The 13,897-nt window shown below is 42.8% G+C and overlaps 1 protein-coding gene across 2 annotated transcripts; it reads right to left on the minus strand.

Moving 5' to 3' along the window:
* Window positions 1–2,088: 2,088 nt before the first annotated feature.
* On the minus strand, window positions 2,089–9,673 carry SESN1 (sestrin 1). 2 transcript variants are annotated; one of them, XM_075862252.1, is made up of 10 exons: window positions 9,417–9,673; window positions 7,931–7,996; window positions 7,503–7,703; window positions 6,902–7,084; window positions 6,562–6,789; window positions 5,970–6,117; window positions 5,715–5,827; window positions 4,188–4,378; window positions 3,779–3,923; window positions 2,089–3,133 (listed from the first exon to the last, which is right to left on the minus strand). In XM_075862252.1, the coding sequence occupies exons 1-10, from the start codon at window positions 9,498–9,500 to the stop codon at window positions 3,047–3,049; spliced, it is 1,446 nt and encodes a 481-aa protein (XP_075718367.1). In that variant the 5' UTR covers window positions 9,501–9,673; the 3' UTR covers window positions 2,089–3,046. The 2 variants fall into 2 exon arrangements, with proteins under 2 accessions (XP_075718367.1, XP_075718366.1); XM_075862251.1 differs by having other exon boundaries at window positions 5,715–5,824; window positions 9,417–9,591.
* Between the last annotated feature and the right edge of the window lie 4,224 nt (window positions 9,674–13,897).

Here is a 13,897-nt window from a genome sequence, read left to right on the forward strand (position 1 = left end):
TGCAATCACTTCCTTATCTGAAGAACCCATAGGGTATGTTCACACGCTTGGCAAAAAAAAAGCAAAGGAAAACAGGTCCTGATTTTCAGACTTTTAAGCCACTCGTGTTTTACACAGCCATTTTGGGAGCTGTTTTCAATAGACCATAAAAAACCGCTCCAAAAACATCCCAAGAAGTGACCTGCACTTTTTATGCAGCCGTTTTTCCCATTGAAATCAATGGGCAGATGTTCGGAGGCGTTTTGCTTCCGATTTTTCGTCAGTTTACGGCCCAAAAAACAGCCGAAAATAGGCCGTGTGAACATACCCTTACATTGTCACATTATAGGCTCAGCAGCATGGTTTACATAAGCTGGTTCTCCACTTCGGACAATCCCTACATGTTAGAAAAGCCCCTTAAAAAGGGGTTTTCCCATCAGGAACATTCATGACATATCCACAAGGTATATCAAGAATGTCAGATGTGGGTACCTGCATCTATTTCTAGAATGGGGCCCCTTAGATCCCATCCTATTGCTGTGTTGTGGCAGAAGTGTCTTTTCAGACCAAAAATTACAGAAACCGCATAACTCAATGAGCTATGCTGTTGGTTACACCCATAGAACTGAACGGTAGTTACAGAAACCGCATACTATGCTGCTTTCGTAATTTGAGTGTCCGCCATTAGCGGTTTGTGGGGAAAACTGGCCATAAGTGGTCCATTTCCCTGCAGGGCTACAACAGGGGAAATTCAGCATTACACAGTAGCCACTTTCATCAATAGGCCATCTGGGTAATGCAGTACACTCTTTGTAACCACTCTCGCCTCTGGCCAAGAGATGGAGGATCCTGAACATTGTACCCCACACACCTGTATTGCAGAATTCCCTAATAGATTATATAAAAATAGATTTTTTTTGAACTGGCCAAACCCTTTAAACAGGAACTTCTTCCCAATACACATGGTTACAAATGCTCTGGTGAAAGAATAGATCAGGATTTAAACTACTGACCAGAATATGAGCGACAGCAGCTAGTGTTGTAAAGCAGTTATCAATCACATAAAAAGCTTGTTTCAGGGCATTAAAACACTATTTTAATAAAACTTCAAAAGTGGAAGTTAAAAAGGGTTGTCTGAGAAATTCATGACATGTCCACAGGACATGCCATAAATGTCTGCCTTCACCCATCTCCTGAACGGGGTACCCCAACCTGCCTAGTGAGGCAGCAACTTGCCACTGCATCCAGTTGGACAATCAGTGCAGGGGATGGGATTGTGGAATGCTCTGAGCTACACCGTTTCTCTAACTCCCATACCTTTAAGCGTTAAACAGATGCCATTATAGCCTAAACTGAAGCGGGTCATGGCAGTTAATGAGGGATCTGTTAGACTTCTACCATTATAGCATAGGGGTGACTGATGCCACCGCTCAGCATCCCTCACAGCCTAAATTGACATACACTGGGTAAAGCTCTGAACATGTCAGATGTAGGCCAACACATGTGAAGACAGCCAGTTTTAGCTGCATTTGTTTCATTTTGGTGGATGAACTACCACTGAGACATGGGTGCTTATCTATCTAAACAAAAAAGAAAACCCACGAGAACAGTGTGAACCCAGCCTAACATGGCAGAAAACAATTATGGGTAAGTAAATTAGGAGGATGTCTGTAGCACAAGCAACGGAGCTTTGAAGGGAAAGGCACCACATAAGGATCTGAGCATTAGTGTTTTGTTATCATTTCCATTGGAGGTACGATTTAAAGGGGTTGGCTACTTATGATCCCCATTCGTTAGAGAAATCCATGAACAAAGTTGATCACAAGGCATCCTCAACATTAATCTGTAATACATTGGAAACCAGAAGAAGTCTTCAATTCTCCAGGAGTGCCACCACAGGAGGAAGAAAGCATTAAAATGGTGCCCAATAAGAAATAAAGCATGCTGGGTCCTGCAGAGATGCTCTTTATAGTCACTCTCCACTGGCTAATTGATTGAGATTATAGGAAATCCCCTTTACTTACTCAAAGTGCCCTGATAGTGTTTTAAAATGGTTTTCCTAAACTAGATACCATTTAAACTCTTGAATACAAAAAAAAACAAAAAAAACACATTTTTTTCTTCTTTATTTAGAAAATTTCAATACTGAAAAAGCTTCAAAAGATATTTACCAGTTTATACTTCCATATTACAAACTCTTCCGTACATTTTCCAAAACCAGATATTTTTTCATTTAACATCTGAATCAAGTTTGAAACTGTAAACCACGGGTGTTTTCCAGCAGCAGCAAATGACTAGTAAATCACTAGATCAGAAAGGCTTACTGCATCCCCCTACCCAGATTGCTGCCAGAGAACACAGCAGTGTGATATTCCAAAGTGTGCACCCCAAAACCAAGAGGTATTCCACATTCCCTGTAGTCATAGAATATCGAACAGACCTTTTATAGCATGAAGACAACTATGTATATACACGCACACATTTTAAGGAAGACACAATTCAAAATGCTATATCTCACAGCTTTTTGTACAGCAATACACAGCCTAGATCTAGCTGTAAATCTGCAATGTATACTTGGAGATTTGACAATTGCTGTATATGGCAAAAACATGCACGAGTGTATGGGAATGCACACGGTCTGTATGATGTGAAACCAAGGCTCAGGTTGTAGCAGTATCCATGTGTTTATTTAGCTTAATAGGAACGCTCACATCTTGTCAACAGAAGAGCAGCACCACTATAGTTCCAGTGGGAAAACCAAGCACGAGTTTCCCAGCCCATCCTCAATACTTCCAAAGTGTTCATCACCGCAAAACGACGCAACATTGCTGGATTCCAAAAGACCAGACTTGTATATGTTCATGAGTTGCAGGATTGCAAGGCGGCATGTTTGTCACAACATTCAACTGTCAGCCCAGTAGAAACCAACCAGCGGATATGATGGGAATTATGGCACAATGGACTTCTGATAAAAGGTAGCTACCAAAAAGGCAAGGGAAGTCGGCAGTCCAGAGAGCAGATTTCCCTGTGGAACATTCATTGTGGGATGTCATTGAAGGCCGAGCAGTCAGGTCATATACCAGGTGATTGCTCTCAGAGCATAAAGGAGTTCAGCTTGCATCCTCGCTTCCATAAGAAGCAAATTAACATGAACCTACAGGACAAGAGCAAGGAAGAAATGGAAGGTTTACAGCAACATTATTTTTTTTTTTAATACGAACCCATTTTCCCCTGCTATATGGAATCAAACTAAGTAATTGACAAGTTCATCAGTATTTGTCTTGTGACTAAGAACAAAATTAAAAAAAAGCAGAACCCTAACAATGTATTAGGTTCAATGTATATTAGGTCAATTAGAACGGTCATATCTGGAAACACACTACGCACAATGTTAAGCAACTCAGACCATTCATTAAATTGTAAAACACATCTGATAGGTCAGACGCAAAGATTTTATTGGTGGGGGTCCAAGGCTAAAGAACAGGGAAGCTGAAGATGACCTAGAGACTAGACTATAAAGCATCCGTCATATGTGACATATCATTTCCTAGAACTAGATGGGAGCCTGAAATATAATTTGGTAACATTAAGTAATGGTTGTAGAAGTCTCCTTAGCATAGTGGCCACTGGAGCCTACCTTATATAACGTGAGCATAGCACAGGACACTAGTGTAGAAATACATGGCGGTTATTTCTTTTATACTAGAAACCAATCTTTAGAGAGGCTGATCTAAAAAGTGACCCGTATAAGAAAACAACTGATAACTGTACTATTAAGATATAGTGGACCATAGCGCACCTTCTCAGAATGCCTAAACTGCCTCCAGAAGCTGTCATACATTCTTTTGGTTGTCTTCTCCGGACTGCATACAACATTTTTAATGTAAACTTTAAAGCTGCGGTCCAGTAACTGATTTATTTCTCCATAGTCATAATCATCATACCTGTGAAATTAGGAAAAAGTTACATATAAGATTGACGACACCACGAGACCGAAACCTCTTAATCATAGAATAGCTAAAGTATAGACAATTAAGTTGCTCCTGCTTTTATCATACACATCAGGATGGGGATTTCGGTCTATATTTGTAAGTAATAAAACTGGATTTCGGTATACAACCAAATCCTAAAATATGAACACTTCATTTCCATTGTTATTATAGTATTAGTCACAACTGCTGTGCAGGATATGCCTGAAAATATCTCACCTTATTCCAAACATACAATGCACATAGTTCCATATGGCCCGTCGCAGTGTTGAGGTATCTACATCACTGTGCATCGCCATGGTGTTATAAGTTAGGTTATATGCAATATGAAACTTCTCATCTAGTAGCTGCCCAACGTCTGGATAGAGACGATTAACCAAGGAGTAGCCGTGGTCTTCCCAGCTGAAATCCTGGAAATATAAAAAAAAAAATAATGGCTTAATGGCGGTTCATCATGCAGCACATACTTATATGGGTTACAGGTTAATTTGATGAAAACCCGAGGTCCCCCCCCCCCCCCCACTGCCTATAAGGCCTCATGCACACTTCCATCACTGTTTTCACGAATCCGTGTGTCCGTTATGGTATCCGTGTGTACTCAGTGTCCATTCCATGTTTGTTTCAAACGGACGTTGTGCTTCCGTGTTTCCGTAAAAAAACGGAAGGTATTGAACTTCATTTGAACTTGTCACATGTCCCAGTCTGTGAACATTGGCACGCCCTGCTGTTGCTAGGGCAACGGATCCGTCAAAAACAGATTGCACACGGAAGGCTTCCGTGTGCTGTCAGTTTTTTTTCACTGACCCATTGACTTCTATGGGCCCCACGGTCACGGAATCACTGACAAATGTAGGACATGCTCTACTTTTGACAGAACGGATCCGTGAAAATAACGGAAGCGTACATGGGCTGATAGAAATGAATGGGTCAGGGTGCCATCAGTCAAAAAAACGGAGAGCACCCTGAAGGAAAAAAAAACTAAAGCGGGCATGAGGCCTAAGCTGCTTTTACTTTAGTTTTCCTGCAAGGGCCATGTAGGAAAAACAAAAGAATATCAGTCTATTAATGGTAGGACTATAGAGCTATACTATTCACATGGACAGACTATGCATTTCTTCCACCACTTCAGGATGGTCCTTATTGGCTAAACATTCCATAAAACATTTCACTAAAAGTGGTCTTTATAAAATTACACAAAGCCCACCTGTGGTTGGAAAATTATTTTAATGTGATCAAAGGTGTATGTTCACCTTTATATAAAGGGTTCCAAAATCCTATCCCAATTACTTTCATAATGTATCTTTATATAAGTTCCATTTTTCCAATACAGAACTCAAAATCCCCTGCTCCCTGTCACACAGCCAGTGATAAACAGCCACCACTAGGGGGAGATTACTACATAAAAATTTCTACAGCTCCATTGAAAATCAAGACTACGTCAGTCTGTATAGAGTTATGATCCCTATAGATATATTATCAAAATTAGTAAGCACAGAAGTTTGGACCTCAAAATGAAATGGTGTCAAAAAGGTGAACATGGTAGATCATATTCACACCAGTTTGATTGGTATTTTTTTTAATTTTATTAAACCAGTGAGGCCAATGGACTGAAACTGATCCACCGATTGAATATCCATAAATTCTGATAGGTTCACACATTTGTCAAAGTGTGTATATATAGAGTACAGTATTAAATGTCATCAATAAAAAAAAACACCCCTGCTATGCAGATTACAGAAGACTGACCTGTACTCGGAATGTGGGAACATGCATCCCGCGGCGAGAGAAGTCTTTGTAGCCATAACTTGTGTCTTCAAAATGCTTTGAGACCTCTCTGGCTGGAGGGGGGTCTTCATCTTCTATGGAGCGTGAAAGACAGTGATCTAATGTGGCAATGCTTATAGGTCTTTATTTTACACAGAAAGACTATCAGCATTTTACTTGCCCGTATTGTACGGACACTGGCGTGTGTATTGGTGTGGGCCATCTAACAAGTCTTACCTGTAGCAAAAGCAAGCATGCTCTCAATCTTCTCTCTTTCAAAACGAGTTGCCATTTCTTCCTGACTAGCTTCTTCTTCATCTCTGCATTCTTGAAGCTGTTTCATTTTCTCCATAAGAACTTCAACTTCACAAGAAGAATCTGAGCCCTACAGGAGACAAATAAAAAATTATATATATAGTATTCTTCTAGGATGGCTATAAGATTCTTGTAGAATAAGCACATTAACTCAGTTCAATAGGTTTTTCGTAGGGCTTATCTTTAAAGGAGCCAACGTCCTTGTGTTACATAGCCACATGACGAGGCATCAACATTCAGGAAGAAAAGTCATTGGGTCTGGATACTAAAAGCCTTTTTTGCTCTAATGTACAACATGGGATTTCCATACACTAACCCATGATCCATAGACTAACCCAGAGCAGACAACCCAACGAAGGTTAGAAAGCAACCACTAGAATTTGCCTGGTAGCCATTTGAATTCAGCAGCTGCTATATGTCTGGATGAGGCAGATGGCAGTTGTTACACAAACATTTGCCTACTATGGAGTGCTCTGGCTGTAAACACTCCAAAACTGGCTACAAGCCAACTTACCAGGCCTCCTGCTATCTGGCGGCTCTCATCAACTTCATGGTTGCCATTTGTTATGTCACAAATGCAGTAGTTACTGACAGATGGGGGGCGAAAAGCATCACTATTGATCTCAGGACTTATACCACAGCCAAACGTGAAGGAGGCCAACGAGTGATAATGAGCAAGAAGAACGACTGCATGGATCAGCTCCGCCAGAGACCAACTATGCTCTCCCGTTTTTAGCAATTGCTGCAAAAAAATTAAATAAAAAAGTCAGTCTACACCAATAGAGGACCACAACACTGGAAAGATTTTACAGCAGTAGTGCTTTCCTTCTATAAAGTAGCCTATGAGCATTTACCTCAATGTGTTCTTTTGTGATGAGCCAAGGTCTGTGCGCCAGCAGCTTGTTCAGCTCTCCTAGATTACGCAGCTTCAGTGGTGCATTTTCAAGCCCATTTAGCCATTTCTGGTCCCCTCCACTCTGAATAAAGTCATTGACATGTAGATTAACAAGATAAGAGCACTGATGCCTGGCTGCAGCCTGAAAGACAGAAACAGATAGAAACGTCAGTCAGTACGTAGGGGCAGATTTACTATTCAAAACGCGTCAGAATTCTGGCTTATAGGCCATGCACCACATTTGTTAACGGTTCTAGACTTTTTTTGACACTCTGGACAAGGTAGTGTTTAGCGTGACAGGGTGCGGCTAACAAAGTAGGCATGGCTTAAAACAGGACACTGCAATAAAAACGTGGGCGCAAAACAAGTGTAAACTAAGCGAACTAAAGTGGTATAAGGAAGAGAAAAGTGCCTAGCAAGATGCACCAAGTAGATCATACAGAACGTGCCACTTTGATAAATTTGCCAAATTTTCTGACTGTCTGGTCTAAAATGTATACATAATATACGTAGGTGTAAAGTAAGAGGAGCAGCAATCCACCGCCAAAGACTATACTTACCATAATACCGATGTAGTGCTGATAGCATGCAGGCAGGGGGCCATCCATCTGCAACAAGTAATGCTGAGTTTTCAGAAAGCTTTCTAAATACTGCGGGTGAAAAACCATGACCAGGGTGATATTATCCAGGCGACCAATATCCGCAAAAGCATCAACTAACACGGTGTGCATGTTTGCATCCTCTGTGCCAACTTGTAGAATCTGTAGAGTTCACAAAAAGGTAAAGAGTTGATCTATGCACTTAGAAGAACCCTCATCCAGAACAGACAATACATTGGGCTGTCAGCGGAGGCCTTGCATAGTCCTGGACAGACAACCGTCGTACGTGCTATAAGTTGGTATGAATGGATATATACATATACCAACTTGAGTGAATTGTAACAAGTTATCATTTTTTCAATAAGCTAAAACAAATCCAAACTACCAACCTCATCTTCCGGGATGAATCTGCTAGGCCCTTGACCGACAGGGCGGGGGATTCGGATTCCCAATTCCTGCAAGAAAGGACAAGCCAAGTTATTTCCTTGCAGAGACGTTAAGAGATCACTTCATAGTCTATTCACGGTTGTGATGCTGCCAAATTGTAAGATCATTGGACAGGGAATAACTCAGAGGAAACGCTATGCATGCACTTTTTATTTAACATCTATTCATTATTTTATTTTTTTATAAAATTGCAACTACACAGCATAGCAGAATTGGCAAGTGGCTTTCCTGGGATTATATAGCGGTTGTATAACCCACTGGATGGCATTCAATACAAGACTGCGCCTTCATACGGCAGGAACTACTAAAGTTATGCATGGAATACTTTAATGACATTGTACAATACGGACCCAGTCTTAGCATCGTTGCCCTATCTTTTTAACAATTGCCCTGCACATACGTTTTATGTACAGAATATGCAGGATTCAATGTCAGATATTAGGAAAACATTTTCCTTTTCTTAAGAGACGTTATAATTGGAGTAAAGAATCAAATGACTGACTATTCGCAGCGCTTTCCTCTGGAGGAAGAAGCAGGCAGTGCATGTTGGATGACTGTAAACAGTCCTTTGTTTCCGAACAGTTGGCCTGTGTTACTGCAGAGGCAATGCATCACTTAAAATCATTGAATGACAAGTGCATGGGCCGAGACGGAGATACATGATCATATACAGATGCAGCAGAGCCAGGGGGGTTTAGACAACTCTTGTTGCCATCCTGATCTATGATCGTACACAGGGCTGCAGGTAAAGCACTGTACAGCTCTGCTACATATGTTAAACGACTTGTACACAAGATCCAGGAGAGCTACAACGTAAAGGAATCGGTTACTTCACCGACACTAGTTTGCAGTGGGAATGTACTCCATGCCAAGATGTGAGCCCATGCCTGTAACACTACACAGAGCTCGGGGTCCATCGGTGAGTACCCCGAGACCAATGCTGCCTACACATGACCTGCGCTTCCTCCTGACCAGACAGAATCCTCTACAACACAGGCAAAGTAGCGGATCCCGTATAGCCAGCCTATAGACAAAATAAGCCAACCCCAGAGCGATCCTGGCTTTGTGCTCAGTTGATGCAACACTGCGACATCGCACGACATGATCCCTTCCAAAACAAATGAATGACAAGAACTTCTCGATAAAGGGGGCGTAAGGTTTAAACAGGGATGTGGGAGAATAGGCTTTTCTAGAGCACAAAAGGCAGGATCGGGCAGCAGAATCAGAGAACACAACGATCCCAGTGACGATCGGCAGATTCCTAGAAAGCGATCGTTCACCACAGATGTCAGTATAACACAATACATTGCTAAACCCTGTACAGCGTCCCGCTGATCCTACAGCACATCGCATATACCGCTGAGGAGACGCACAACAGCGGGGCAGCAGAGCTCTGCAGCATCTCCAGGACGGGCGCACGACTCTCACCTTGACTTTGTTGTTGCACACTCCGCTGCAGCGACTGCAGATGATTTCTGGAACCGGCACAGCCGCCCGTGGTGACAACCTCATCCTTATTATGGTCAGTGACACAGGCACAACTCTAGAGACTGTCACAGGAGGAGACTCGCTCAGGTACGCAAAGAACAATGTCCGCTCCTTCTCTATTGTTATGACTCGTACAGTGGAGCTCAACCGCCTCACACCCCTCTCTGCAGCACACAGACACCGAACACTGCCCAGTGCTCAGCTTCATAAACAACTAGCGGGGCGGGGCCAAGTCAACTATACACGCCCCCATGGGAGGCTTGACTAATCTAAATGCACTCAGAGCTAAATGCTTAGCCAATGAGTAGAGCTCGAAGACAGTGATGAAATAAGGCGGGTCCTTCGGCCAACCCTGACGTAATGTGGGCGGGAATCCAGTCTGTGAAAAACAAGACGCTCTGAAAAACACCAGGCTCTGCAAACAGTTTTTTCTTTTCTGTCTTAACTCGTTGACGACTGGAGCTGTGTCCAGACACAACCCTGAGCTCCTTATACATGCGCTGCTCAAGTCTCTACAGTGCAGTCACACTTCTCCTTCCAATTGCAAATGTGTTTCATAAATAAAATATGAAGAGTAAAAACAGAATATAATGTAAACTGTAAAAAGTCACAATACTACACCGGTACATAAAGAACTGAATTCATATGAGGCCGAAGAATGCTGCCAACCGGCCATAATAACACAAGAAAAGAATCCGTTTGCTTTATCCAGTGACCTCAGCAGAACAAATTAATATTTTGGTTGTCGGCCAAAATTAGGCTAGAACATGAGGTACATACAACCAAGCGGCTCATCCTCTTTTGGTGCATGAGTTCCTTATTTTAGGCAACGGCCGATGTTTTTCTGTCACATTTTATTTTTTTTATTCCTGTTTTTGTAATATGAGATTCAGATTTAGATTTTTCATTTTTTTTTTTTTGCATTTGTGAAAACATGGACGCATCAGTAAATTCCAGACGCCCAATCTTTTTAAGGTTAGGGTCACGTTCCAGACTTTGTCTCCGTGCTGCGGAAAATAGGCCTGGTATGAAAAATGGAGCAGACAACAAAATTTGGGTTTTACTTGTTTACTAGGACTGAAAAACGAAAGCTAGAATCTGGTATCTGTAGTTTATATAAATGTCCTCCTTTTAGCGTTATTTATGGAAATTCTTTAGAAAAACGACAATTCAGATGTGATCGAAGTCGAGGGTATGTTCACATGCTGTGTTTTGAGGCGTAAACCCCTCAAAATATGCCTAAAAAACGGTAGCGGAACGCCTATAAACATCTGCCGATTGAAATCAATTGGAAAAACGCTGTTATGTTCACACGCGGCATTTTTTTACGCTTTAAAAGACGGTGCGTTATAACACGCCACACTAAAAGAAGGAGAATGTCACTTCTTGAGCCAGTTTGGGAGCTGTTTTTCATAGTGTCAATAGAAAAACAGCTCTAAAATCGTCTAGAAAAAACGCCTCAAAAAACGTTTTCAGCTTAAAAAATGGCTGAAAATCAGAGGCTGTTTTCTCTGAAAACAGCTCCTCCATTTTTAGCCATTTTTGACTTTGTGTGTGAACATACCCTAAAGCAAAACAGCCATCAAAATTGATCTATTGTGTTGTCCTTAGTGCAGAACCTGAGAGGGAAGGTCATGACACAGGTGTTAACCAGTTCAGGACCACGCTATTTTGAGCCATCACACCGTTTAGCCATTAGTAGCAACGTGATTTCTGTGCTGTTTTTTTCATAGACAATGCAGGTTTCTTTTTTTTTTATCATTTTAAGGGCGGATTTACACGAGCGTGTACGTTTTGCGCATGCAAAAACCGCAGCCTTTTGCGTGCGCAAAAGGCACTTGACAGCTCCGTGTGTCATGTTCATATGGATGTGCGGCTGCATGCTTTTCACGCAGCCGCCATCATTATGATACTCCATTTGGATGTTTGTAAACAGAAAAGCACGTTGGATTCACGCTGCGCAAAACTCACGGACAGTCTGTACTGCCCCATAGACTTGCATAGGTCCGCGCGACTTGCATAGGGTTGCACGGACGTATATCAAGTTCGTGTAAATCCGCCCTTAGGCATCATTTACACGAGCGTAATATACGCGCGTGCGACGTGCGTGCTTTTCACGCGTGTCGTACGTACCTATATTACTCTATGGGGCAGTGCAGACAGTCCGTGGGTTTTGCGCAGCGTGTATCCGCTGCGTAAAACTCACGACATGTTCTATATTTCAGCGTTTTTCGCGCATCACGCACCCATTGAAGTCAATGGGTGCGTGAAACCACGCAGGTCGCACGGAAGCACTTCCGTGCGAACTGCGTGATTCACGCATCAGCTGTCAAACTCTGAATGTAAACAGAAAAGCACCACGTGCTTTTCTGTTTACAAACATCCAAATGGAGTGTCATAATGATGGCGGCTGCAAGAAAATCACGCAGCCGCGCATCATACACTGATGACACACGCAGCTGTTAAGTGCATTTTGCGCACGCAAAACGCACACGCTCGTGTAAATCAGGCCTTAGACACATTCTTTTTGCTATTTTAGAATTTCTAGGCTTAAAGTTTGAAACTAATAGTAAAAAAACATGCTTTTTTACTCTTCAGCTATTTTTTTCTGGTGATATTATAGTTTTACCCTAAAATAGACCTTTTATTTGTGATCGTCATTGTCTACCGTAAATTTTTATATTTTACATGTCTATTTTAGGGTAATTGGGTCAGGGCTAGCGTTACGACAATTATTAGGGGGCAACTTTTATTTTGGGCGGGTGTATTTGCACTTTATTTTACTTTTATTTTTTTATTATTATGGTCTGTCCCTCAAAGGTCAGAAAAGACCTTTGGGGGACATTATTTTTATTTTTTATTTATACCTTAATTTTCTACTGTAACTGGGACTGCACAGCAGCCCCAGTTACAGGGCAAATCAGCCCCCTTAGGCCGGGTTCCCACATAATGTAAATGCTGCGGAATTTCCGCAACGGAATTGTGTCCGGAAATTCCACAGCCTTTACAGTAGCAGCAAAGTGGGTGAAAACTGTCCCGGACTGAAAATATGATTACAGTACGGGACAGTTTTCCCGCATCGAAGCAGGGACTCCTAGCGTCATAGATAACTATGACGATAAAAGCCCGGCTGCCTGCAGTGTGTTCGGTGTGGGAAATACTGCCGAAATACGGTTCGTATATCATGGACCGAACACACTCATGTGAATCCAGCCTTACCCAGAACTCCCTCCTTCTTCCTGCAGTCTGGCCTCTTGGGATGACGTTGTATCCCATGTGACTGAAATGTCATCCAGGGAGGCCAAAGAAGACGTCAGAGGAGGGAGGAGGTAAGTATGAACAGCTTTCCTCAGCAGTGGAATTTCAGTCTGAAAAATTTCACCACAATGTAGTGCAATTTTTTGGACGGAATGTCCTGGGGATTCCAGGTTGGACATGCTTCGTGATTTGAACACAGCATATTCGTCCTGTGGGGACCCAGCCTTAGGCCTCATTTACACGAGCGCGTGCGTTTTGCGCGCGCAAAAAACGCAGCGTTTTGCGTGCGCAAAAGGCACTTGACAGCTCCGTGTGTCATCCGTGTATGATCCGTGATTTTCGCGCAGCCGCCATCATAGAGATGAGGCTAGTCGACGTCAGTCACTGTCCATGGTGCTGAAAGAGTTAACTGATCGGCAGTAACTTTTTCAGCACCCTCGACAGTGAATTCCGATCACTATATCGAGTAACCTGTTTAAAAAAAAAGAGGTTCGTACTTACCGAGAACTTCCCGGTCGTTGCCTTGGTGACGCGTCCTTGGTGACGCGTCCTTGGTGACGCGCCTCTCTTGACATCTGGCCCCACCTCCCTGGATGATGCGGCAGTCCATGTGACCGCTGCAGCCTGTGCTTGGCTTGTGATTGGCTGCAGCTGTCACTTGGACTGAATTGTCATCCCGGGAGGTCAGACTGGAGGAAGAAGCCGGGAGTTATCGGTAAGTCAGAACTTTTTTTTTTTTTTACACGTTCACGTATATTGGAATCGGAAGTCACTGTCCAGGGTGCTGAAACAGTTTAAACTCTTTCAGCACCCTGCACAGTGACTGTCTCCTGCCGGGTTCGGTCAAAACGAGTTCGGCCGAACCCGGTAAAGTTCGGTTCGCTCATGTCTAAGACACTCCGTTCGGATGTTTGTAAACAGAAAAGCACGTGGTGCTTTTCTGTTTACATTCAGTTTGACAGCTCTTGCGCGAATCACGCAGTTCGCACGGAAGTGCTTCCGTGCGACCTTCGTGGTTTTCACGCACCCATTGATTTCAATGGGTGCGTGATGTGCGAAAAACGCACGATTATAGAACATGTCGTGAGTTTTACGCAACGCACTCGCGCTGCGCAAAATTCACGCATCGTCTGCACTGCCCCATAGAGTAATATAGGTGCGTA

The sequence above is a fragment of the Rhinoderma darwinii genome, chromosome 4, assembly GCF_050947455.1.
Source record: "Rhinoderma darwinii isolate aRhiDar2 chromosome 4, aRhiDar2.hap1, whole genome shotgun sequence".
In the NCBI taxonomy this organism is placed as follows: domain Eukaryota; kingdom Metazoa; phylum Chordata; class Amphibia; order Anura; family Rhinodermatidae; genus Rhinoderma; species Rhinoderma darwinii.